General features: G+C 52.1%; 1 protein-coding gene across 2 annotated transcripts in view; it reads right to left on the minus strand.

Moving 5' to 3' along the window:
* Positions 1-9,508: 9,508 nt before the first annotated feature.
* Positions 9,509-24,508, minus strand: part of BARX2 (BARX homeobox 2) — a 64,497-nt gene continuing 49,497 nt past the window's right edge. For both annotated transcript variants that reach the window (XM_072954009.1, XM_072954010.1), the window contains exons 2-4: positions 21,740-22,037; positions 18,316-18,400; positions 9,509-10,485 (exon numbers count right to left, since the gene is read on the minus strand). In XM_072954009.1, the coding sequence (XP_072810110.1) occupies positions 10,219-10,485; positions 18,316-18,400; positions 21,740-22,037 (650 nt within the window). In that variant the 3' untranslated portion in view covers positions 9,509-10,218. The remainder of the gene's footprint in view (positions 10,486-18,315; positions 18,401-21,739; positions 22,038-24,508) is intronic.

Below are 24,508 nucleotides of genomic sequence, written 5' to 3' on the forward strand. Positions count from 1 at the left end.
AGTCACGAGTAGCCAGCAAGAACGGAGGAGTGCCAGCAGAAGCCCACATGTGGTAGGTTTGGGAGTGGATGGGAAGAGACGATGTGGGGACAGTGAGTCTAGACAGCTCAAGAAACCCAACCATGAGAAGAAGAAATGAGAACAGTGGCTGAAGGAGCATCCAGGCTGGGTCAGCAACTGCTTCTTGAGGCAAAACCCATACTCAGTGGCCCAGAGAAATTGCCCTGAGATCTGCAGTCCTCCAGATCACAACTAATGGTAAAGACAACTGTGGTCTCCCAGCACCAGCTGTAATGGGGCATCACAGATCTCTGAAAAGCACTAGTAGTCTCGAAAAGCCTCACAAACGTCCAATGCTTGAAATTCCCCTTTAAAATTTTATCTTTGTCTTCTTTAAAAAAAAAAACTTATTCCAACTTGATTTATAGATTCAATGCAATCCCAATCAAAATCCCAGCAAGTCATTTTCTAACTATCAACAAACTGATTCTGAAGTGTATATGGGAGAGGTGGAAAACCCAGGGTAGCCAAGGCAATGTTGAAAGAGAAGAAAAAAGTCAGAGGACTAATACTGCGTGATTTCAAGACTTATTATGAAGCTTACAGTAATTAAGACAGTATGGTATTGGCAAAAGCACTGACAAATAGATAAATGGAGCAGAATAGGGAGAAACAGTTCCATACAGATATAAGCAACTGATTTTTGGCAAAGGAGCTAAGGCTGTGCAATAGAGAAAAGAAAGTCTTTCTGTCAAGTGGAGCAACTGGGTATCCATGTGCTGGAAAAAAAAAAAAGGCATCTAGAGACAGAACCTTAGCCTTTATAGAAATTAACTCAAAATGGGGCAGAGACCTAAATGTAAAATGCAAAACGGTTAAACTCCTAGAAGGTAACAGGAGAACATCTCGATGACCTTGGGTTTGGTGGTGAATTTTTAGATACAACACTGACGTCATGATCCATGAAAGAAATAATCGATAAGCTGGACTTCATTAAGATCAAAACGTCTTGTTTACAAAAGGCCTGACCAAGAGAATGTGAATACAAGCCACAGGCTATGAGAAAATATTTGTAAAACACGTATCTGATAAGGGATTGCTGTCCAAGATATATAAGAAACGTAGACTGGGGTTTCAAAATTGTAGAATAGATAAACAAGATTACACTGTATAGCACAGGGAAATATACACAAAATGTTATGATAAATCACAGAGAAAAAAATGTGACAATGAGTGTGTATATGTCCATGAATGACTGAAAAATTGTGCTGAACACTGGAATTTGACACAACACTGTAAAATGATTATGAATCAATAAAAAATGTTAAAAAAAAAAACAATAAGAAAACAAACAACTTGATTAAAAATGGGACAGAGGCCTTAACAGACACCTCACCAAAAAAGATACACAGATAGCCAGTTATTACTCTGACCAATACTCGCATTGTCCCACTTTTAGTCAGTGGACACCTCTTCCAGTTGGCTCCTATGTCCCTTACATCCTTTTAACATGGCCTGGTGGTGTTTAATATTTTCACTACCTTCCAATGCAAGCAGACATCCCAAGACAACCTTATGGAATTCCTTCCCCAGACCCGGAATGAGCCATTTCCAAGAGTCCTGGTTTTCTTTTAGTGGGGGAAAAGAAAACGTGGAAGCCATCATCTAGGTGTCCAGAGTTTCCACTGCCACTGGGTTAATCCTTGTTTCTTGGTCTTTTCTGAAGGCAGAGCTAGGAACACTTTTTTTAAAAGATAAAATATGTCATGGGTTCATACTGATGTCAATCTCTTTAATGTGTAGAAACAAAACATCCAATTGGCAAGTGGGAAAAAAGATGAAAGAGAGACCATTTTATAGATATAAAAAGACTTAAGGGACATACCAGCCCTTAAACCTGGACTCAGAGCCTTGGCTCTGGTCAAAAAACAGCTACACTTCCCTAACCCCATCTTCCAGAATTGAGACAGCTGCTTCTTGAAGTCTGGAATGGCAGTAAAAGAAATTAAAAAATCCTTACCAAATCTACTAAATTTCACCCCTTAATTTTATTGACACAAATATGATTCATAAAATATTGAGAATCCTTAATCTGATTGGTTTGAGGAACGTCTGAGGGGTTTAACTGGACAGTGGGTGCAGTGCTAACTCTGGCAAATGGAATTTCTCGTCCAAGACTGAAGAGAGATGTAGACATATTAAGTGTGGCTTGGGAAATATACACACCCAAAACTCCACTTCGGAAGTGAAAAGAAAAGATTTTTACCTTCCTCTAGAATAAAAGAATAGAATGTGGAAAGGAGACTCGGCTTTCACTTTGGGTCAGTCTAGATGGCTGTAAGATAATCAGAGAGGATGGAACGCTTCCGGGCTCTGTCTGTGTGTGCAGCGGCAGGAACCTCGCTTCTGCTGTGAACCTGCTCCGTGTTGTTTCCGCAGCTCTGGTTTGGTGCTGGCTTACTCTGGACAAACGTTTCCATTGATAAGCCTTCCCTGTACTCTTGGAGCTACATTGTTTTCTCTGGGGTTTTGCATTTGACTTGCTGAAAGTAATTGACCTGTGCCAGGGTAATGAGGGGCTGGAAACTACCCCAGACCCAGGCTAATTACTAAATCTTGCTTATGAGCCAAGAAGGTTACAAGCTGGGCATTTCCCTTTACACATTTCGATTCCCCAGAAGAGAGTCAGATTCTTCCAGCTACAAAAATATGGCCCCAAATAACTTTAAATTAGTACTTTTTATTTCAGCATGTGTAAAATAATACATAAAAATTTAAAAGGTCCATTGAGCATTTTTTGTAAATCTTGAAAGAAGTGAAAAATGAGATAAATTCAACATTAGACATTCACCTGAATTGAGCTCACAAAAATTCTCTTATGCTATTTTTGGAAATACTTTTTTTCACCTGTATGCATAAAACTAGCTTTGGAGCACAGTGTGTGTCAGCCAGTGTTTTAAACAGAACTTGACACTCAGTCTAAAACAGGCTTGATTCTGCAAAGTAAGTCTTGTACGGTTGCCGCTGTGTTTACCTTTTTTTTAAAGAAATAGGTTCTCCTCGAATACTTTGATTGCCATGACTGAACACTGTTCCAGGGTCCAGACAGGCACAGTAGCCTTGGTAACAAAAGCAAATATTTGCCATCCTTAGAAAGCGGTACAAAAAATACAGTCAGCTTCAGCACAGCTCAAGCTTTTGGGTGTGTAAGTGAATCCTCCTTCTTGCTCCATATTTGCTTGTTGAACATCTGCTTTGATTTTATGTTGTATCTGTGAACTGTGCTTTGGTTCATAGTGACTTTCTCATATTACAGAATTTACTTGCGCTGAACATATACTGCAAATAAAAAGAAAGAAAGGCTGCAGAAGCAGCCCGGAGTGGAGGACAGGGAGGAGCAGGTAAAGGAAGGCTGGCTCTGGGGGTGGGGGGCTGAGGGGTGATGATCTGGGTCCAGAACTGGAGCTCCCGGGCTGGCCTGGACCTCAGCGGTCACCCAGGACGGCTGAGACGGGGCAGCGCCCGTGTCGGAGCTAGAACGGAGGACTCGGCACTCCAGGCAGCCCTGCCGAGGGTCCGCCAGCTCCTGCCGCGACCCTCCCGCGTTGGGGTGGAGCCGGCGTCCCCAGCACTGCTGCTAGTTCTGTGGTGAGGACGCTGGCTGTTACTCTGCTTCAGACACGACCCCTCCCACCGAGCTTCCTCCAGACACGAGACCCCCTTTCCAGGGCACTGCAGGTGACCACACAGCCCAGCACGAGGACTATTCCCAGCCTCTGGGGGCGCAGTAGAGGGGGTGGGGCAGGACTGCTGCCGGTCCGGGCGGGCGGGTGGAGGGCTTGATGGCTCACACTCGAGGCGCCGACCGAGATCTGCTCTCTGCACCCCACACTGTGAGGGCAGGTGTGAAAGGTGCCCCAGTTACAGCTGCGTGGGAGCAGGGGCCTAGGCCCTGCCGGGGATGCTGAGGGACACAGGGGTCTGCCAGCCTCAGATCAGGCTGTCACCTCCGCTTCCTTAGACGGGAACACAGGCCGGTTTGGGGTCATTAGGGAGCAGCGCCAGTCACTTCGCCGTTGTCTCAGCTTCACCCCCGCTGCGCGGAGATGGTAACAGCGCGGCCGTGTTCGTGGGCTGCCCAGGTGGTTAGATGGGATGATGTAAATGGTCCTGGCATAGGGTCAGGGACGGAGACCCGGGACCAGGGTCTGCTCTCTTGGCAGAGCTACGTGTGGGTGTGGGTAAGGGGCCCCCAGGTGTCTGGGAAGAAATGCCACCTGGAGGAGGGGAGCCCTGGCCGAACCGGGAGGGTTCGGATCACAGCACGTGGACTGAGGACTCGCCTGACAGGCCTTGGGGTTCTGGGCCACCACCTACAGCAGGTGCACACAGCCAGGACAAAGGAGTGAACTCTAGACCCCGCCGTCCTGCAGGTGGGATGACACGTGTCTTGACAGACAGGGTGAACTCAAGGCGGCGCCGAGGCCGTGATGACATTCTTGAGCGGCAGGAGAGGCGGCCCTTGAGTTTCGGTTGTTCCTGGCCCCCTCACTGCCCTGGGCGCTCTTTCCCCGTCCTCTCCTTCCCCCGTCCCTCCCCACCTTCTTCTTAAAAAATGTTTGAAGGGTTTTGTCAGTGAATGATCTTATTCATGAAGCAGGCGTGATGACAGTTTGCAGAGCTAAATGGGCACTTAACTGTGTGTCTAATAAATCTGTAACCAAAATAAACAGAAGGGAAGAGGGTTTGGGAAGGAAAGGAGGTCAGGTATGAAAGGAGCCTGTCACAGAGACTTGCCAGCGCTCTCAGCAGGCAGGGTGGGCCCCGCTCCCTGCTGGCCCCTGCTGACCTGGAGGAAGGACGCACACCCGGCGGCTGCTGCGCGCTGGCCAGGCGAGTGCGGGACGCAGGGAGGCCAAAATAGGCTGCTGCCGAGCCCCATCCTTCCTGGGATCCGCACCTGGATTTCGGGGGCTGTTACCGGGACCTTTCTGCTGCTCTAAATCACCCTCTGCCCAGGATTTGGGCGACGGTCTCGGATTAGAGGTGTACGTGTGTGGAGATGTGTCTTCCACGAGTCACCTTCCCTGCCTTGGAAGAACGCCATCTCACAGGCTAGGGGCAGGTGTACCCACCACGACAGTCGCGCTCGAATCCCTGCCCTTGCTCTGAAACTCACTGAAGTGTAAGTTCAGCAAGATGTCTTATTTGAGGGCAGAGACGTGTCCCCTGCGCCCCGCCCCCAGCCTCCGTGCCCTGAGCACTAGCACGGGGTGGGCACCGGGGAAATGCCTGCCGACTTGAATCTGGGAGGACGCCACTTGGGCCCCTCAAGGCCCTGGGCACCCTGCTTTCTGAGGGCAGAGGACTGCGCTGGCTTCTGACCTGGCTGGGCCCTCTCTTGAGGGGCTGCCGTCTTTCCCAGATGCCCCCTCTGCAGGGGGAAAGGATGTGTCTGGTGCTACCCATCCCAAGATGCTCAGAGCTGGGCCCCAGGGGCAGCTGTCACCTTCCCACCATTGCTGCCCCTCGTCCCCCTCATCCTCCAGAACGCCTCATCCCCCTTCAGCCATCTTTGAACTTTGCCTCGTGAGCCACGTCACACTGTCTCCCAACCCACCACCAGCTACAGATAGGAATTGGGTCTAGACAGGACTTTAATTTTGTTTAAAACAAACATCTTGGTAAGCGTCTTCCTCCCAGGCTGCTGGCTGCAACCCCACCTGTGATCTCCTTGGGGAAAATCTTCCAAGGGCATCCTCCCCAGAGCCCCGTCAACACCTTTTCCCCAGAAGAGTTGGCAAGATGGGGTGTGAACTGACCTCTGGCCTTGCAGGCCGCCAAGTGTGGGCCCCCTGTCGCCCCCCACTCTCTGCCCCTGTGGAAGCAGCCTGGCACTGCTTCCCGTGGGTGGTGGGAATGTTTCTGCAAACGACAGAGATGCTTTGCTGTGCTTTTCCTCTCGTCTCCCAGCCCTGCAGCCAGTGAGCTGGTACCAACAGTGGTCAGTGACAGGAGAGTTGCTTTGTGGCCGGGAGCTGGACCCGCCCTTCTGCTGAGAACTCAAAAGCTCTGGGCCAGGAACCATGTCAGCAGGAGGCCACAAGTCTCCGTGCAGAAAGAGAGACTCAGAACATAGAAACTGAAAAACAGCCTCAAGGAATTTACGCTCTATCAGGGAGACAAAACAAATCCGTGTTCTCTCTGGAACTATGGCAGGACCACAGTGATGATGACAAAGGATGCATTAACAGGAAGCAGCGAGAGAGGAATGAACAGGTTAGGCTGGGGCAGAGGTGAGGTTAATGAAGGGACAGGAAGAGGTAGCTTCAGACTCTTATGCTGAGAAGGGAGAGGGAGAGGGACCGGGGCAGGAAGGGAGAGGACGTTGTCTCCGGGGCACAGGCAAGGCCGGGGAGCAGCCTCCCAGAGCCGGACGGGAAGGTTCAGAAGAGGAGGAAGAAGCCTGGACGAGGCAGCGCTCGGCAAGGGCGGCGGAGGGGAGTTTGTGTGTGCGCGCGTGCGCGCGCGCGCGTGTGTGTGTGTGTGTGTGTGGCAGGCAGGGGTAGGGGGCTATTTAGACACAGCACAGCAGCAGCTCCTTGGTGCTTTAGGCATACAAGCAATTCAGTGCATGGAGATCCTGAGAAACAGGTGTGTGTGTGCGTGTGTGTGCACGTGCGTGTGTGTCCGCACGCAGAGCAGTGCTTCCTGCCCTTCAGCGGATCCGTCACACGTGACATGTGATGGGGGCAAGATTGAGGCGGTGTCTGTGGAAAACGGCCAGGGATCAGGCAGTCGCCCCGCGGCCGACCAGGCAGGAGGGCTGCTGGGGGAACCCGGGGACAGTCTGGCTTGCTCCTGCGAAGTCCCTGGTCATTTGCTGCCGAGTGGACGGCACGTGCCCAGGCTGACGAGCGCGGCTTGTTGAGGAGAGCGCTTCGTGCCCGGCAGTCCAGCGCCAGCCCGGGCCCGGCCCAGGCGTGGGGCGAGGCCGGGTGGATGGGGTGGAAAGGCTCTGAGAAGGGCAGGGGAACCCTCAGGGCAAGTCACCGACGTCCCCAGAGCCCCCTCTCTAAGATGATTCTAGAACTGACCAGTCTCTGAGACAGACTTCCGGTTGGTTCTGAGAGATCTGTTCAGACTAGTTCAGGGCTGGAAGCTCGCAGTGTGACACCCCCCTGGGGACTGAGTCCAGCCAGGTGAGTGTTGTCTCAGCAAACCTTGTTCATGATGGAGACGTAAGTCAGGGGGAGCTGTGCCCCAGATACGCACGCATTGTTGCACCAACACCGAGGACCCAGGACCTGCCCCAGGAATCCAGGCAGTGGGAGCAGAAGCAGCTGTCCCCGGCTGCCGCCCCGTGTCACTGGCAAGGGCCCCCTCTGAACCTGGCATCAGGGCAAAGCTGAGGGCAGGGAGACTGCTGCTAGAAGCCTCCCCCGTCCCCCTGTCCCCCCGTCCCCAGAAAAGGTGCAGACTGGTTTCCAAGGCTAGAGGGAGGCTCCCGGGCTTGGCTCTCAGCCCCGAGGGGGCAGCATCAGCTAGAAGTGCTGGTAAAGAGCCCGCCAGTCCTCACAGGGAGAGACGGTGCAAAAGTCAGGAGGCTGAAGCCTCGTGTGGTCACTTCCTCACATGGTCAGTTTGCCTCGGTGTCTCCCTTCTTCTGGGAAACAGAAAGCAGCAGGTGACCAGACTGCAAAATAAGACTGACCCCTCAGGGATCACCATCCCAGATGCTGGAGAAGGGAGGGAACGTGTTTGCTCAGCAGGGTCCTCAGAGGTAGATGACTTGGGGGGGACTTGGCCCTCAAGAAGGAGGCAGAGAAAGTGAGGAAATGGAGCCCCATAAGAAATCTGTGGGGCTGGTTCTGGGTGCCGGGCACAAGGCTCGGGAACTAGAGGGAGAAGGGAAGGATGGAGGTGGAGGTAGAGCACGGCTCAGCCCCAAATCAGTACCCAGTTGCGTTGGGAAGGCCCAGCCCCGGCCCACTTTTGAGCCCCAGGGCTGAGCTGTGCTGAGCTGAGGCCAGAGGACAATCCCTGGGCCTGTCAGTGGAGGTCACCTTGGGCTCGGGGCTTCCAAAACAGGAGGGGAGATAATCCAAGCTCTTAAGTTCCCCACTGATCCCTTGAACCCTTAGGACCCAGAAACAATACCAGAGATGGCAGGCCAGGAGCTCAGGGCTGGGGTTCAGAAACAGTGCCCAGCACCCAGGCTTGGGAAGGCCAGGTGTGTGTACCTGTGCGATGCCAGTCACGGTACACACGCAGGAGGCGGCCAGTACGAGAGCCCAGGGCCAGAGACCGAGAACCATCATAGGAGAACAGCGTCCGAATGAAGGCCTTCCTGGGGTGGGGAACAGGGCAGAACAGTTCCTCAGGAGGGACCACGCTGGCACAGACTCATCTGCTTACATTGGCCGCTGGGACGCCGCCTGGCAGGCAGACCATAAAGCTGCGTGGGGTGGGCTGGAGCTGAGGGAGGCAGCTTCCCGCGGGCCCAGAGCAAGACACTCTGCAAACGGCTGGGTGCGGTCTGCACAGACTGGTTCTCAGAGGCCAGATCCTTACCTCCTTTGTCTATTCAGAGAGTTTAAGAAAGAGACTTTTCTCTCTGTTGATCCCAACGGCCAAGGGAAGGCAGGCACTGCTTTGGCCAAGTCCAAACTGTCTGCGTTAATGGAGGGAAGCCAGCAGCCAGATTACTGAAAACAAGTAGCTTGTTCCTGCTTAACTGTGAAGAGGGTATGATTTGTTCTGCAGAACAAGGGACAGGTGTGACTTCCCAGGTGAGGCCATTATTAAAGTCAGTTTCTATTTCCCAAGCCCACATTGGGGAGTTCCTGTGTAATTGCTAGTTGGCAGCCCACGAGATGGGCACCTGCCCCGTGGACGTCACAAATGCACATGGCAGGGGAGCCGTGACAAAGAGCCCCCTGTGGGATGGAGCCTCTGGGCCGGTCTGTGGGACAGTGGAACAAGAACAGAGTCAGAGTTCTCACTTTAGAAGTCTGGAAGCTACCTCTTTCCTGGCCTTATTAAAAGTGGGGCATCATTTTAAGTTCAGAATCCTAGAGCACGTGTAGCCAAGTAGTTCTCAAATTCTCCTTTGTTAAGAGTTGCAGCCATCATCCTAATGGCTACTTAATACAGAAAAATCCACAAAACCCAATAAAGGTGGTTCCCTGCAGGGGATGAGGGGATTGGGTACAGGGGGCAGGAGGGAAGCAAGACTTTTTATATAGCCTGATTTTTGAAGCCTATGAATTTATCACCTCTTTGAAGAAGCTTTTAAAGCTGGACGCTCCAGCAGGGCCCCAGCTCCCCTGCCTCTTGGGGCTGCTTTGGTTGCTCTGTATTTGGACGCCAGTGGCCTGGCCCAGTCGTAAGTGTTCTTGCTCGGGAAATTAAAGCCCAGGGGGCTAGGCCATCTCTGGGTCTCTCTTCCCTTAGGACATATTCAAGAAGGGCTAAATACTCTCCCCAGAAGAAACAACACACCCAGTCCTTTTGAAAGATTTATTTTTAATTAAAAAATAAAAGTCATCTTAACATTGCAGGTATCTGCATTGCAGCTTCAGGGATGGCAACTTAATGAAGCAAGAAAAACAAGGTTTATCAAGTTCTTGGGTCACCTGACCATCTTATAATGGGTACAAAGGCACGCGTGTCTTCAAACAAACAAACTTTATTCTATTAACTCAGAACTCCCTTCCCCCAAATCCTATTTCCCCACCCTCACCAACCCCACCCTCCCACTGCCAAAAAAAAGCCAACAACAACCAAAAACATTAAATTCTGTTTGAAAACGACAGAAGTAAGTGCTGAGTCAGCAAGGAACCCGGGCGTGCTGCCCAGGCCTCCGTCTCTTTCCGCTTTGACGACCGGCTGCCCAGAGGCTGGAGGGGGAGAGCAGACAGCACCCTCCACCGCGCCGGGGGGCTTGGACCCCTGCGGCCCCGCGGCGTCCCCCCAACCGGGGCCGGCAGTTCCAAGGCACTGTCTCCCTTAGTCGGGGGCATCCGAGGCTAAAGCGCCTTTCAGGCGAGCAAGTCTTCCCCAGATGCTCATGGAGAGACCTGTGGGGAGGAAGCCGGGAGCCGGCGGTGTCGTCTCCCCCAGGCCACCCAGCTCCCGGAAGCTTTCCTCCCCCCGTTCTCCCTGCCTTCTCTCTTTCCCTTCTTCCCAGTCCCCCTCCCCAAAAGGAGCTTTATCTTAGCTTGATGGTGGGGGTTCTGAAGAGGCTACCAGCAACTCCTGGGGCTGGCTGGGGGGCTCGGCCACTTCTAAGGGGCCACCGCGTGCTTTCGGTTCCTGCGTGTCACAGATGCCCTCCTGGCCCTGGGAGGGCTCCCTGGGCTCCTGGCTCTGGGCCTGGCTGTTCAGCTTCTCCTCAGCTTCGATCTCTTCTGATGTGGGGATGGAGTTCTTTTTGGGACGACCTTTGGGTTTTGTGGGTGCTTCCTGTCCACCTTTAAGAACCTACATGGAGAAAAACAGTCATCAGATCTAAGAAATAACTCCTTCCTGCCACTTTCCCACTCACGGGGCACCTAAACCATCCCTCCCCAGCAGTGAAGTCACAAGGTTTGGCAAAAAGTATTCTCCACAGGTCACCTCCAGTCTGCAAAGTCAGCTTCATCCTTTAAAGGCTCAGTGCACTTTCTAAATCAATACCACATCCATTGGCATTAAATACAGTGATCATAAACACACTGAAAAATCCAACTTCAACAAGAGGGAAAGACATGGAAACTAAAGTAGGAATGTGATAGCAAGTTGACAAGTTTAAAGACAATATTTGTAACAAACAGGAAAACACTCACACGCAAGTGTGAAAGTATAATTAGTTACAGCTTTTCCAAAGACAATCTGAGAATTTAAATCAGGTCTTAAAATGTGCATACTCTTTGGCACAGAAATTGCACTTTTAACAGCTTAGCCTACAGAAGTCATCAAAGATTGAGACAATGATTGACGTACAAAAATGTTCATCACAAAATTGGTTATAATAACACAAATTTGGAGAAACACACATAAGCTCCACCATGTGATTGGGCACATAATTGTAAGGCGGAGAGAGGACACGATAACCACTAGTCATCACATAGGAGAGTGTGAAGTGACACGGGAAATACTAATGTATTTTTGTGCAAAACAGGTTCTGAACCAGCACAATTCAATTTGGAGGCTAGGCAGCTACATACCACCCTGTCTGCAGTCTCAGATCGTGAATAATTAAACAATTTTTAAAATATTTTTTCTAATTTTTCAACAACGATCACGTGTAAGTGTTTCTGTACTCAGAAAAAAGATGGTATAAAACATGGTTTTGTATCGTTCGAAGGAGCAGCGGCGCTTGGGAGAAAGTGTTCTTGCTCTGAAAGTTACTTGTCCTTTAAACGCTGAGCCTCAGTTTCCTAGTCTGTAAAATGGAGATGATCATACTTTATTGCACAGGGCGACGGTGAAGGAGACCAACAAGTAAGGTGCAGGAAAGGGCCAGGGGTGTCTCTGGCAGACTGCCTCTCCTGAGCGTGCCTCCCACCCTGCTCGCCGGGTTCACTCGGCTTAGACGGTGCTTCTCCTGGGGACCTTCCCTGGCCTCCCACGTCTAAGGTAAGTGCCCTCCGCAGTATGCCCTGTGAGCGCCCCGTACCCCCGCCAGCGGAGCATTTTCATCAGCGCCTGTCACTCGTGTTTCCTTGCCTGGCGCTCCCACTCAGTCCCTGCACACAGCAGGCATTCAACAACTGTCACTGAACGAACTAACCTCTCTCAACATGCCTTTCCACAGACTTGAGGAAAGATATAAAGTAAGCAAAATAATAGTAACCCGATGGCTTTCTCTGACTTCAAAGGACTTGCACACTTGCTGTTCCAATGTGTGATGTACACAAGCGCCCCATGAGGTAGGCAGGGGCAGTATTTTAAACATGTACATGTTACTCTGGGTATAACAGACACTCTGTCCTCCACTGGCTCTGAGCTCTAGCCGGCGTCGCTGCTGGTTTTCTGAGCAGCTGGTGAGAAGGGCCTCAGGGGCACGATGAGGGGCACAGGTGGTTACGAGTGGGCTCTGTTTTTGCTACTTACGCACCTGTTGTGATCCTCACTTCTTCATTTGAACAGACGCTCCTTGAAGGTAAATCCTGCATCTGCGCCTTGCTTTGTGCTCCAAGCATCTGACTTCCAACTCACTCTATGCGGCCACGAAGTACTTACTGACTGCAGCTCTCTCCTCTGAGCGGCAGAGGACGGCCAAGTGCTGACTTACAAGAATGAATGTAGTAACTCGATAAACCATAAATTCTCTTTTCAAATAGCCTTATTGAGATACAGTTCACAGACCACGCATCTCACTCATTTATAGTGCACAACTTAGTGGTTTTTAGTAAGTCACAGAATTGTGCAGCTGTCATCAGGATCCAGTTTTAGAACATTTTCATCATTCCCAAAAGAAACCCCGTACTCATTAGTGGCCCCTGCCCACTTCTCCTCTGCCCCTCAACCCGAGGCAACCACAAATCTGCTTTCTCTTTTAACAGATTTGTGTGTCCTGGACATTTCACAGGAAGGGAATCAGACAATATGTCGTCCTTTGGGACTGGCTGCTTTCATTTTTGCATCCAAGGTTCATCTGTGTTGTAGCACATGTAGGTTTTTCATTCCTTTTAAGGCCAAGTGACCTCTATTGTATGCATAAACCGCATTCTGCTTACCCGCTCATTCTCTGATGGCCACCTGGGTTGCTTCTATCTTCGGGTTACGGTATGGTGAGTAATGCTACTGTGAACTTGGGTGTGCAAATATCTTTTTGCTTTCACTCCTTTTGGGTGTATGACCAGAAGGGGAAGTTCGGGGTCATACGGTGACTCTGTGTTGAACATTTTGAGGAATTTCCAGACTGTTTTCCAAAGCAGCTGCACCATGTTCCATTCCACTCAGCAGTATCTAAGGGCCCTTCCAACTCACTCTATGCGGCCTCGCCACACTTGGTATTTCTTTCTCATTCTGGCCATCCTGGTGGGTGTGAAGTGGCATCTCATTGTGTTTCTCACTTGTACGTCCCCGACAACTAATGAAGTTGAGTGTCTCTTCATGTACCTACGGGCCAGCTGTACATCTTCTTTGGCGGTAAGTTTGTTCAAATCACTGGCCAATTTAAAAAGTGGTTGTCTTTTTTAGTATTGAGTTATAAGAGTTCTCTACCTACTTTGGATAAAAGTCCCTTTTCAGGTATAAGACTTGCAAGTATGTTCTCCCATTCTGTGTGTTGCCTCTTCACTCTCTTGATGGTGTCCTTCATAGCACAGAAATTTTTAATTTTGATGAAGTCCAATTTTTTCGTTGTTATGGTTGCTTGTGATTTTGGCGTCATATCTAAGAAGGTTTTGCCTAACCCCAGGTCATAAACATTTACTCTTAGAGTAAATATTTTCTTCTATGAGTTCTATAGTTTCAATGTTTACATTTAGGTGTATGATTCATTTTGAGTTAACTTTTGTAAGTGGTGTAAGAAAAACCATAAGTTCTCAATGAACACCTCCTTTTAGCTGGGAATCTGCTCAGCCACTGTACTTTCAACCCAAACAGCCAACACACAGATGTGAAGGGGACCTCTAACAAGGTATGGATGCTGACAGAATCCACCACCGGGGAGAAGACATCCCTATGTTCCTTTTCATTTAAGTCAGGATCTGATTTTGATTTCAGTCTGAGCACAGGCTGTTGAAAGCACCCATATGTGCCAAGTTGGAACTGACATGTTGAAAGCAACTCTGCTCGGTATGAAAGAGGTTATACAAAACCGAGTTGCCCCATGTAGTAATCAGGTTATAAAAGGGCAGGTCTAAAGAGGCCATCTAATTGGCAAAAGAAAGTCCAGCCCAGCAATTAGAGAACACCACCCACACGGCTTGGACAGACCCCACCTGGCTGTTTTTCTACCCCGTGAAAAAAAATCAAAACAATCAGACCATTTTCTAAATGGAATAAAACATTCCAGCACAAGCAGCAATTAGGAGATAACTACCCTCTTGGATGCTCTCCGCACTCGGCCCCTGGCCCCCTGCCTGCCAGCACACCTGAGACATGCAATTATCTCACGATCACCCCACACCGGGAGCTGTACCCTGTGACCCTTCTCCCGGCACCCCTCCTCCCCAGTTATCCCCAGAGCCAGCGCAGTCCCCTTGGTCCAGAGAGGCCAGACAACCCGTGAAGTCACGTACTTCTTGGAAAGAACACCAAGCACACCGCCTAGTTTTACCAGCCGGGCCCGCTGGCCGCCCTCCTCTGAGCTCCAGAACTAGGAACTCCAGTGTCCTGCAGCTGGGGAGTCAGGGCCAGGCCTCTGCGTCCTTCCCGGGGTGCACAGGTGGGTGGGGGACAGGCAGCCTGACTGGAGAGCCTGGACGTCAGCAGACAGACAAGCCTTCTACCTCCCCGTTTCTCGGGCAGGAAACAGCAGGCAGAAGTGGTCGGTGACGGGGGAAGAGCCAGCCAAGGCAGAGCTGGGATCTGAGCACAGCGCCCCGACCATTCGAATCTAACACTCTCACCGGTGGGTGTTTCATTGTGCGGAACGGGCAGGGGTTACACAAACCCTGCACTGTTACCTCTGACGCTGGTATTTATCTAGTTACCTGACCTCCCAGCAGAGCCTAGACCACAGGCTCATTAACTCAGTGCTTTTTCTGCTCACTTCTTCTCTCTCTGTGCAGCTCCGTGGAAGTGAGAGCCACGCCAATGACAATCTTCCCACGAAGCTGAGAAGCCCGCCGTCCCTAGCACGGGCCTCTCCCCAGCACGCTGTTGAGCAGATTTTCCACCTGAAGGGGGATGTTCCACTCAGCTCATGCCCAAACGCTAAGGTACTGACCCGGGGAGGCTGGCGGGTGGGGAACGAGGAAGCAGAGACACCCAGGGCGGCCTTCTCCCGCCTCCCTGAAACCTGCAGAATTCATTTTTGGGTTCTTTCTCCTGGCCTCCAGAAGTTGAGACTTTTCTGGAGACATCAATTTTGTGGAGAGGTAAATAATGTTAAAATAAAATAATAATGAGAAGAGTAACAGCTAACCTTTCTTGGCCCTGAGTCCTGCAGGGACTGGCTCAGTTACCGCATCCACATCCCTAATCAGGTGTCCATTAGGCACGTACTGACAAGGAAACAGGCACCCAGAGGTTAGGTAACCTGCCCACGATGACACAGAGCAACCGGTAGCAGTTTCACAGAAGCGGGACGAGCGGGAGACTTTCTGTGCAAAGGATGCCGGCGTGCGAGGTGAGTGGCCCACCCAGCTCTGTGACTGGGAGGGGAGGGTGTGGTCCATCTGGACCCTGGTACTTCAGAGCTGAAAAGTAACCCCAAGTGATGGGGAACTTCGGTCCACTGCAAAGCCCTGTGGACCCTACTGGAACCCCAGGCAAGCAGAAACTGAAGGAGGGTTCAAGTCCCATCGAACGCATGCGGTCCCATTTACCCAGCCTGCTGTGGGTCACAGGTGCTGACCGGAAAAGCCCAGTCCGAGGTGCTCTCTAGGTCTGCAGCGCTGTCCCTGGCAGCCGGGTGAATAGCTCCGCGACTCAAGTGCTAATCTTTTTCCAGTTCCAGTGAGGTTACTTGCCTGGAGACCTCTTTATTACCCAATTATCGTCTTCTTTTCCTCCCTACTTCCCCAAAGAGATGGCCCTGAAGGAGCTTTACCAGGGAAAACGTGCAGCAAGCGGGACCCCAACAGGGCCGTGCGGCTCTGGGGAGGTCAGAATGGGACCCCAACCCGAGGCACTTCGCTCTTATTTTCGCTGCAGCCATTCTGAGGTCCTCCCAGAGCCCCACATACTTCTGTACCTTCCTCCTGCCTGTGACACCCTTGCCACCTTCACCTGGCACATGTCTGTTCACCTGCTAAACCCAATTTACATGGCACCTCTTCTGGGAAGCCCTCCCTTCTCTACACTGATCCAGAGCCTCATAAGTCCTTCCACAGTTGCCCTGATCACTGTAGAATTACTGGTTCACAGGTCTGTCTCCACACTGGACTGAGTACTTTGATTTTTATTTTTTAACAGATGGGTTTGTGTCTTATTGTATTGCCATTGCTTGGTGAGAGTGAGTGCTCACCAGACAAGGTGAGGCGGACTCTTGTTTCCCAAAGGGGCCCGCGTGCGGCTGGCCGGTGGAACGCTCTCAGAGTGAAGCCTGCAACGTTACCTCCATTTTGTCTCCCATGACACTGAGAGCCGTGGGTCCCGGCCCTCGGCTGCGCCCGCGGCGCCGAGGCTGGTGGAAAACAAGTGGCGTCAGCGGCAGAGGCGCACGTGCCCCCCGGGGCCCTGGGCGGTGCTGGCAGAGACTGCAGGCTGTCGGCTCGCTCATCACCTGACTCATGAAAAGATCGCTGATAACCAATTTAAACAATGCCTCTGCCGCTCGGGAGACATCGATTTCCACGACGATGAGTGACGAGGAAGGAGGTGGGTGGTGAAAGATGCACAGAAAGCGGTGAAGAGACTTGCCCAAAACCAGCTGGGAGGGGCAGGCCTGGGAACGCTGCCCAGTGCTTCCAGCTCCCGAAGCTGGTTCTTTTCGACATCAGCCCCCCGAAAGGCCCACGGGCGTCTTAGCATTCTAGGCATTTGGGAGCGACGATGCATTGAACTGAATCTTATTTACACTTCAGCTTCTCCCTGCAGCCTTTCCTGATACCTCTCCTCCGAGCTCTCACAGGGTTCCGTCTATAAGCAGAGAACCAGCGCTCAACTACAGTGTGCTCCCCAGCTGCCTCCTGGACCTCGGTTCTCCAACCAGATCCATGGAGACAGGGTTATATGTTGTTCCGTTACTTCCTACGGTGCCCAGGACCATGCATGGTTCTCAGAGACACTGAGTACGTATCTGCTGATGTGTGCGCCGTTTGTGTGTCTGTACATGTGCCGGCACCGCCACCTCACCGGGAGCATGTTCACGGGCCAGGCCGCCTCTCTCCCAAAACCCTTCCATCTCAGGGGCAGGTACCTGCCCCCTCCACCGAGGGAATTAGCAGATTTGCCCAGGAACTTTTTTCTGGGAATGTAATCATTGCCGCCTTGATAGCTTTCTTCTAATCTCCCCATTACTATGCATTTGTAATCTGTTTATTTTTCTCATTCCTAGGAGGCAATATAGCAAGAACTAAAGTTTTCAGGAAAAATTATTGGCCAAAAACACAAAATTGAGAAAACGCCTCAAAATCTGTTATCAAAAAATACTTTTTTTTCCCTGAAAACTAGGTGGTGGAGGGACCTTAGTTTTTTGGTAATTGTGAAAAAAAAAAAAGCCATATTCCAGCCCTTGAGACACTGGGGAACATGGCTTGTGACCAGATGGCTTAGCAGATCAGAAGTCACCCAGGTAGGCCCGCACCGCCCGGTCCTCGTGAGGGGAGGGCGGGCCTGTGGGGCTCCGCGGGGAGGCGGAGAGGCCTGGGTGCCAGCCCACGGTGCACTTGGTCTCCAAAGAATAAGAGCAAGGCTTCTTCCCAGCCTCCTCCCAACCCTCCTTTTTCCTCTGGGCTTTGACCTTATCCCCTGGGGTTTACAAAACTGGAGGTGAAACTCAATTACTTCGAAAAATTTGGATTTAACTGTACTTTTCAAAAAAAGAGGGGTGGTAAACCATTATGAACTAGAGTTCCTCAAAACCTAGAGATGCTTATTTTTTTAGAGCCGTTTACTCTAAAAAGTTCATTAAAAAAGCAAATGTGGAACAATTAATCAACGAGGCACGTGAACAGTATTAGGGAAACCCGTCATTGTACCACGTGCGTCAGAGGAACCTGGGGGCTGGTTAACACGTCCTGTCCTGTGACAGGGAACCAGAATCCTGGGAGAGGCCCGGAGTTCTGCCTTTGTACCTGCTACCCAGGTTACTCTGATGCCCCCTAGTTTGAGAATCACTGCATTAGGGGACACACAGCTGTGCCCGGTATGTCCCACAAACAAAGAGTACTGACTTCTATTCTTAGCTGTGTGTGGGAAGTGGAAGGAAGTTCTTTGAAAGGGCGAGCAGGTGGGGTTAAAACCAGCCACTGAGGAGCCTGGGGGCTCTTTTTCTTTTATTTCTGATGGAACTGTGGAAAAGAACATCCCTCTGGCCAGGAGGAATGGCTTATCCTTTTGTTCAGACAGCTTCTCTCTCAGCATCTTAAAAGGCCCTCCAGTCTCTGGAGCTCAAACCACCAGAGGGTCCTCCCTGCCTTCCCACCAGCTCTGCTGTAAGAATTCTTCCCGTCACACTGGGCCCCTGGGAAGACTTCCTCTCTTTCTTACCATTTTCTTCCACTTCATCCTGCGGTTCTGATACCAGGTCTTCACCTGCAGTTGAGTGAGTCCCAGAGACTGGGCCAAGTCCAACCTGGAAGGCACGAGACGTAGAGGGAGGATGAGGCAGATGGGAAGGGCGGTGGAGACGGGGTCCCGCTGACGAGCCCCAGGCTCCGCTCCAGAGCGAGGGCCTCCCCTTTAAACCCGTTCCTCCCCGGGGAGCTCTGCTTTCCTTCCGAGAATCCTGTGGATGAAACTCTGGGAGGCTAAGAAGCAGGTGCCCACGCCCAAGGGCTGGCCACACTGGACCTGAAAAGGATTTGAGCCTTCACTGCCGAGTCCTCTTCCTGATCCCCAGCCTCTTTACTCTGATCCTATGCATACTGTGACCCAAGATCCAAACTGAGGAGGAAAGGTAAAGCCTTATTTTCCTCATCAGGATCCCACTCATCACTTAGATCTGACTCAAGCACCTGCTTCCTGTGGGCGACCCCCCAATGCAGGTTGCCTCCACCACGCGGGTCAGCGGCTCCATGTTCTCAGGAGCGAGGTCTCTGCTTCACCCCAGTTACTTCTGCCTCCCAGCTCAGCGGCCAGAGCGGGGGGTGCCTTCTGCTTCTGCTGCAATCACGAGAGCGCCTAGCTCAGTCTAAATCCAGAACAAGGGCCCCAAAATACCTCCCGGCAGAGTGATGCGGCCACTGTGGCTGCCCGCACCTGCCATAATGCCAGATTCCGGAAGAAACACTGCATCGTAGCAGCCCCTGCTGCTTCCCAGTGCTGCGTTTCTCCGTAGCCTCCCAACAAGCCCCGAGTGTCGGAGCCGTCCCGGGAAGCGTGCAGCTGGAGCACGGTCCAGCAACGCTGTTTCCCGAGCCCCGCCGCATCCCGGGCTGTGTGCTCTGCCCCTGGCACGCGCCCCCTCACGTGTCCCTTTCTTAGCCATTCCTTCCGGCTGTGAAGGAGGTGCCATCACTCCCGTCTTACAGACGAGAGTCTGGGGCTCAGGCTCCCATCTCCTGGCAACCGTGGCCAAACCCTGTCCACTACCTGCTTCTGTAAATAAAGCTTTACTGGCACACAGACCCGCTCCCGCGTTTCCACACTGTCTCTGGCCGCTTTCACGCTACGGCCTCAGAGTTGAGCGGCGGTGACAGGCCATTTGGCCCCAGACCCTGCGCAGTGACCCTCTGGCCCTGCACAGGAGACTGGCAGGTCGTCCTAGAGGAAGAGGCAGAGGCGGGATTCAGGTCTGCCCGAGCCCCTCCTCCCGCACAGGGGCTCATGCCTCTCACGGTATTTTGTACAAGTTGGAGCTATCGAAGGGACGCCCTTGCTCAGGCTCTTGCGGAGAAAATTTGGGGATGCCACCTCCCGGGGAGCAGCAGACAGCCTGAGCGGAGCACGTGGAGTGGGAGGGGAACCAGGCTTCCCACCTCAGGCCCCGGGGCTGTTGCTCCAGGTGCTGACCTGTGTTCATGGGTAAGCGCTCCAGGTCTACCGAGCGCCAGCTGCACGGACCCCCCCACCCCCGTCGCTGGAAGGAGCCCACACCAGCTGCCTCCTCGCGTCCCAGCCCTGGGCCCTGCAGCAGCGTGGACCTGCCACACAGCAGCTTGGGATGAGCACCCCTGACGCAGCCTGAGCGGCGACTACCACTTCTGGAGGCCCCCAGGCCATCCGAGGAGCAGTGAGCAACCTGTCACGGCCAGGAAGGCCAGCCGGTGCAGGCAGCGAAGGTTCCAGGTGCTGTAACTCTCCGCCCTCCAGCTGCAGCTGCCCAGCCCCCCACCCCCACCCCGCTTTGACTGGAGTGCCCAATTAAAGTCTCCAATAAGAGAAACCGAGTTTTCCTTCAAGGAACTTCGGAACCTGGCTTAAATCTGCATTCACACACACGTGGTCGTCCCAGCAAGAGGGCTACTGGAAGCTGACAGTTTTACTGAAAGTGATGAGCAGGTTGAAGCTAATAAATCCCCAGTGCACGGCCGCTTACTCTCCCCACGAACAGGGGCGCCCACTGCATGGGGGCGGGGAGGGGGCATCCCACGGACTCCTGGTCTCCCAGGCCTCCCTGGACTCGGGCACTCCGCAGGCTCTCCTGTGCCCTCCCGCCCAGTTCACCTGAGGCCATCAGGTGCATTAGTCAGTGGAAGGTTCGGTGCACAACTCTGCACACAGGGTGAGCTCACTTGGGAAAAATGCGCCCCTGACTCACTCTGGCTACAGAAACAGGCCTCCCTGTCATCAGTTTTCTCTCATTACCTGCCACCGTTACAAATTCTCACTTCCCTGCATATTCGCTTAAACAGGGTCACCTAGGAGACCGGGAAACAAACAGAAGGGAAGAGGGAAGGAGCTGTGGGAGGAGGGAGTGCTCATGGCCCCGGTCACGTACAGGGTGAGGAGCAGCTGAGCGCGCCCATGCCAGCCAGATGGTGTCCTCCTCCCCAGGCGAGTGAATCAAGCCTGCGTGGGTCACCTGAGAGGTGCCCGGGCAGGTATTCGGAAGCCCCACGGGGGGTTACTTGGAACGCACGTTTCTGTGAAAGTCTCCGACTCCTAAAGTGAGCCTGCAGTGCCCCCTGAGCATGCCGAAGCCCTCTCCGCACCGCCACCACGCGACTCGTGAACCAGGGTGCCCACTCCACCTGGGCGCCCAGCACGTGGGGCTCTCCGGTACAGGCCGGGCCTTCAGAAGAGCCATCTGATTCCTAAGAGCTCATCAATTGGTCCCCAGTTCACAGACCTGTCTCCACAGGAGGGGCGGAGGGGGCACCCGAGAGCCTGAAGGCACCCCAGATGGCTCACTTCCAAACAGAAGGCACTGTTGCCCCACCAAACCTGCTCTATCCTCAGCCTCTGTTAGTGCTTGTCCCCATTTACCTGGTGGCTCATCCAAGAACCAGAATCCTCAACTCTCGTCTCTTCCTCACGCCGACGTCAGCTCTATTCCGTTTTCAAAACTGTTCTCCCATCTCCTCTCTCCTCTCTGCTCCCATGTCACCATCTTCACTCCGGTCTCCAGAGACGCTGCCTGGACTCTCTCCTACCTGGACTCCCTGCTCCACCTCTCCCCTCTGTGATCAGTCATTTATGGTGCCACCAATGCGAGGATTCTCAAATGTAAATCACGTTGCTTCTGGCTCTTAATGGCTGCTGACCATTTGCTAAACTTCACCTCGCTTGTCGTTAACTTAAAATATGGAGACACAGGAGTACAAATTCAGCAGCGGGCGTGTCCCCGGGGCTAGGCGTGCTGCATTCCCGCAGGTGGGCGGCAAGGCTGAGATGACCTGAGCCAAGGGCGGAGCCAAGGGGTGTTCGCATCTCTAAACCCCTGAAACCCTCCTCGTGGCTCTCTGTCCCACTCCGAGAGCAAAAGGAGCCCCCACCGCACCTGTGGACAGTCCCCTCCCCGCGTCCGCACCTGTCTGGGGTGGACAAGTACTTCTGCTTCTGGAACTTCTTCTCCAGGCCCATGAGCTGCAGCTCGGTGAAGATGGTGCGGCTCCGGCGAGGCTTCTTCTGCCGGGGCGTGGGCTGCTCTGCCTCCGACTCGCTGCTGCCCACATTCTCGCCGGGGGCCTCCGCGGAGGCGGCCTCAGCGGCCGGGTGGCGGGACAGAGCCTGGGCGATTCCGGGGGCGGCGGGGACCAGGTGGGAGATGACTGTGGGCTGCCGGGTGATCACTGACAGCAGAGGGTATGCCCGAAGGGAAGCAGGGCCTGGAAGACAACAAACAGGGAGCAGGTCACCCGGGAGCAGGCGGGCAAGGAGGCCAGGGTGCTAGAGGCCCCGTGCTGAGACCTGCCAGACTGGCGGGGCCTCCTGTTCACAAGGTGTACGTAGAGGAACGGGAAGAAGGAACCCCAGACCCATGACGGCCAGGTGGGCAAGACATGTGCAGATCTGCTCAGCTTGGGGTGCGAGAACATTCAAAATCCCACGGCCAAGAAGAGAGTCCCGCAGTTCTTCTGTTGTTTTGGTTTTTTAAAATTTTTTTAAACACTTTTTTATTGAGTTATAGTCATTTTACAATGTTGTGTCAAATTCCAGTGTAGAGCACAATTTTTCAGTTATACATGAACATACATGTATTCACTGTCACATCTTTAATTTAATTTAATTTAATTTAATTTTTTTCACTGTGCAGTTCCTCTGGTTTTAAGTGAATCTTTCCCCATCTCTCTCTTCCGAATCCCTAAATTCTGGTTTCAGTCAATAGGACTGAGCAGATGGAAAGAAGTAGTCAGATAAAGCTAGAAACACATACTTAAGAAATCCAAAACAGATGTGTAATAGACAAAGTGCCTGCGAACCACCTCGGGTCTTTATCAAAATACGTGGTTGTGACTAAATTCTTCTGAGAAGTCTCTGTACCTTGAATCATCGCATTTTTCATAGCTGGAAGGATGCGCAAGAATCACTTAATTCAACTCCCTCACTTCAGAGACGAGTAAACAATCCCAGAAGGGCTCGGGGACTCAATCATGTCACAGACCCAACAGCAGGTTCTGGAGTCAAACCAAGTTCTTCTGGCTTGAAGTCCACGGCTGTCACCCCATCATGAATCCTATGGATGCATCATTTAGAAGAGGGGGCCCAGAAGATTTTAATTCACATGAAGACCCAGATCCAGTACACCCTGCTGCCCCCAGCACTAAGATCAGGAGGATTCCGAGCCCCGCTGCAGAGAGTGAGCAGCAATTGATTAGCAATGTCTGCCAGGGGCAGGCAGGGGTGGTGGGGTCTGCACTAGGTCTGTGCCTCTTCTGCTTTAGGAATTTCAAGGCAAGAATCTGTTACATTTCTAAAGTTCAAGTGAAAAAGCTCTTCCCCTTCACTGTTCCACAGTATCAGGTTTATTTTTTTGTTTGTATTGCAGTAGAGTTGGTTTACAGTGCCGTGTTAATTTCTGGTGTACAGCACAGTGCTTCAGCTATACATAAACATACTCCTTTTCATAGTCTTTTTAATTACAGGCCATTACAAGATAGTGAATACAGTTCCCTGTGCTCTACAGTAGTACAGTAGGGGGCTTAAAATGCCATGACTGTTACCTTTATAAATCATTGTATCCCTCTGGGCCTCAGTTTTGTCCTTCAGTACAGTGAGTAAGAGGAGGTAATTCTGAAGAAAGTTTCAAACCCCAATATGCTGATGTCATAAAAGCACCTTTCACCCCAAGCCCACCTTGAAGCCTGATGAGCACAGAGAAGATACCGAGTCCTGCCCTCCGGGACCCGGCCCAGCCCTGACAACTCACTGCAGGGCATGGTGAGCGTCTGAGCCAAATAGCACTAGCCTCGTCCTGGGCTAAACCCATCACCATCACAGAAGCGCCCAGGTGACGTGTGTTCTCTCTCTCCTCTGTGTTGGCATTTCTCTTCTTACTCATTTCCATGCTTCTGCCGTGGACCCCAGTCACAGTTATTAAAGCAGAAAACGTCTCTTGTTCTTTGACCACACATCCAGTGAGGCCCAGCAGAAACCACAGATTTGTTAAACAATAAATCACCAAGGGCTTCGACTTCCATTAACTCTCCAGCCAACGCTAACACTTGAGGCTTTGTGCTGTGGATTCTTTCAACAAAGAAAAAACGAATCTGGGAGGGATATTTTAAAGGAAGAAAGTCAGGACGCCTGGGACAGGGGTCTCTGATCTGCGCACGTGACGAAATGCTGCTGCTTCAAAGACGTCTCTAAAAGCTGCTTTTACGGGCATAAGATGCTGCTCATCTCAGATCACTGTACTCCCTTCGTTCTGCCGTTCCTTTCAGAAGGAGTCTGTCTTTACTAAACAGGCTTACGATCTAGACACCTAGGAGCTCATCAGGATAGGAAGTGGCCGGTCGCCTCCCCCTCAGTAAGGCTTTGAATCACCAAAGTTGCAGCTTTCTCTCTTCTGTAAGAGAGTTAACTGTTTTTGTGCCTGACATTAAAAAACACCTCAGAAGGGTGGTAACACCTGGTGTGGGCCAGGATGCAGAGGAGGGGTGCTCATGTGTTGTTGCTGAGAGCATAAAACAGTATGATCTTTTAGAAGCACAAACCAAGCAGCATCAATCAAATTACTGACCAGGCCCTTCCATTATTTGAGTCCTGTCTGCCTGCCGCACCGAGGTCTGTGTGCGGGCGTGTTCAGGGCAGCAGTGTGGATGATGGTGACGCAGGGAAAACACCCCAAGTATCTACG

The sequence above is a fragment of the Vicugna pacos genome, chromosome 33, assembly GCF_048564905.1.
Source record: "Vicugna pacos chromosome 33, VicPac4, whole genome shotgun sequence".
NCBI lineage: Eukaryota > Metazoa > Chordata > Mammalia > Artiodactyla > Camelidae > Vicugna > Vicugna pacos.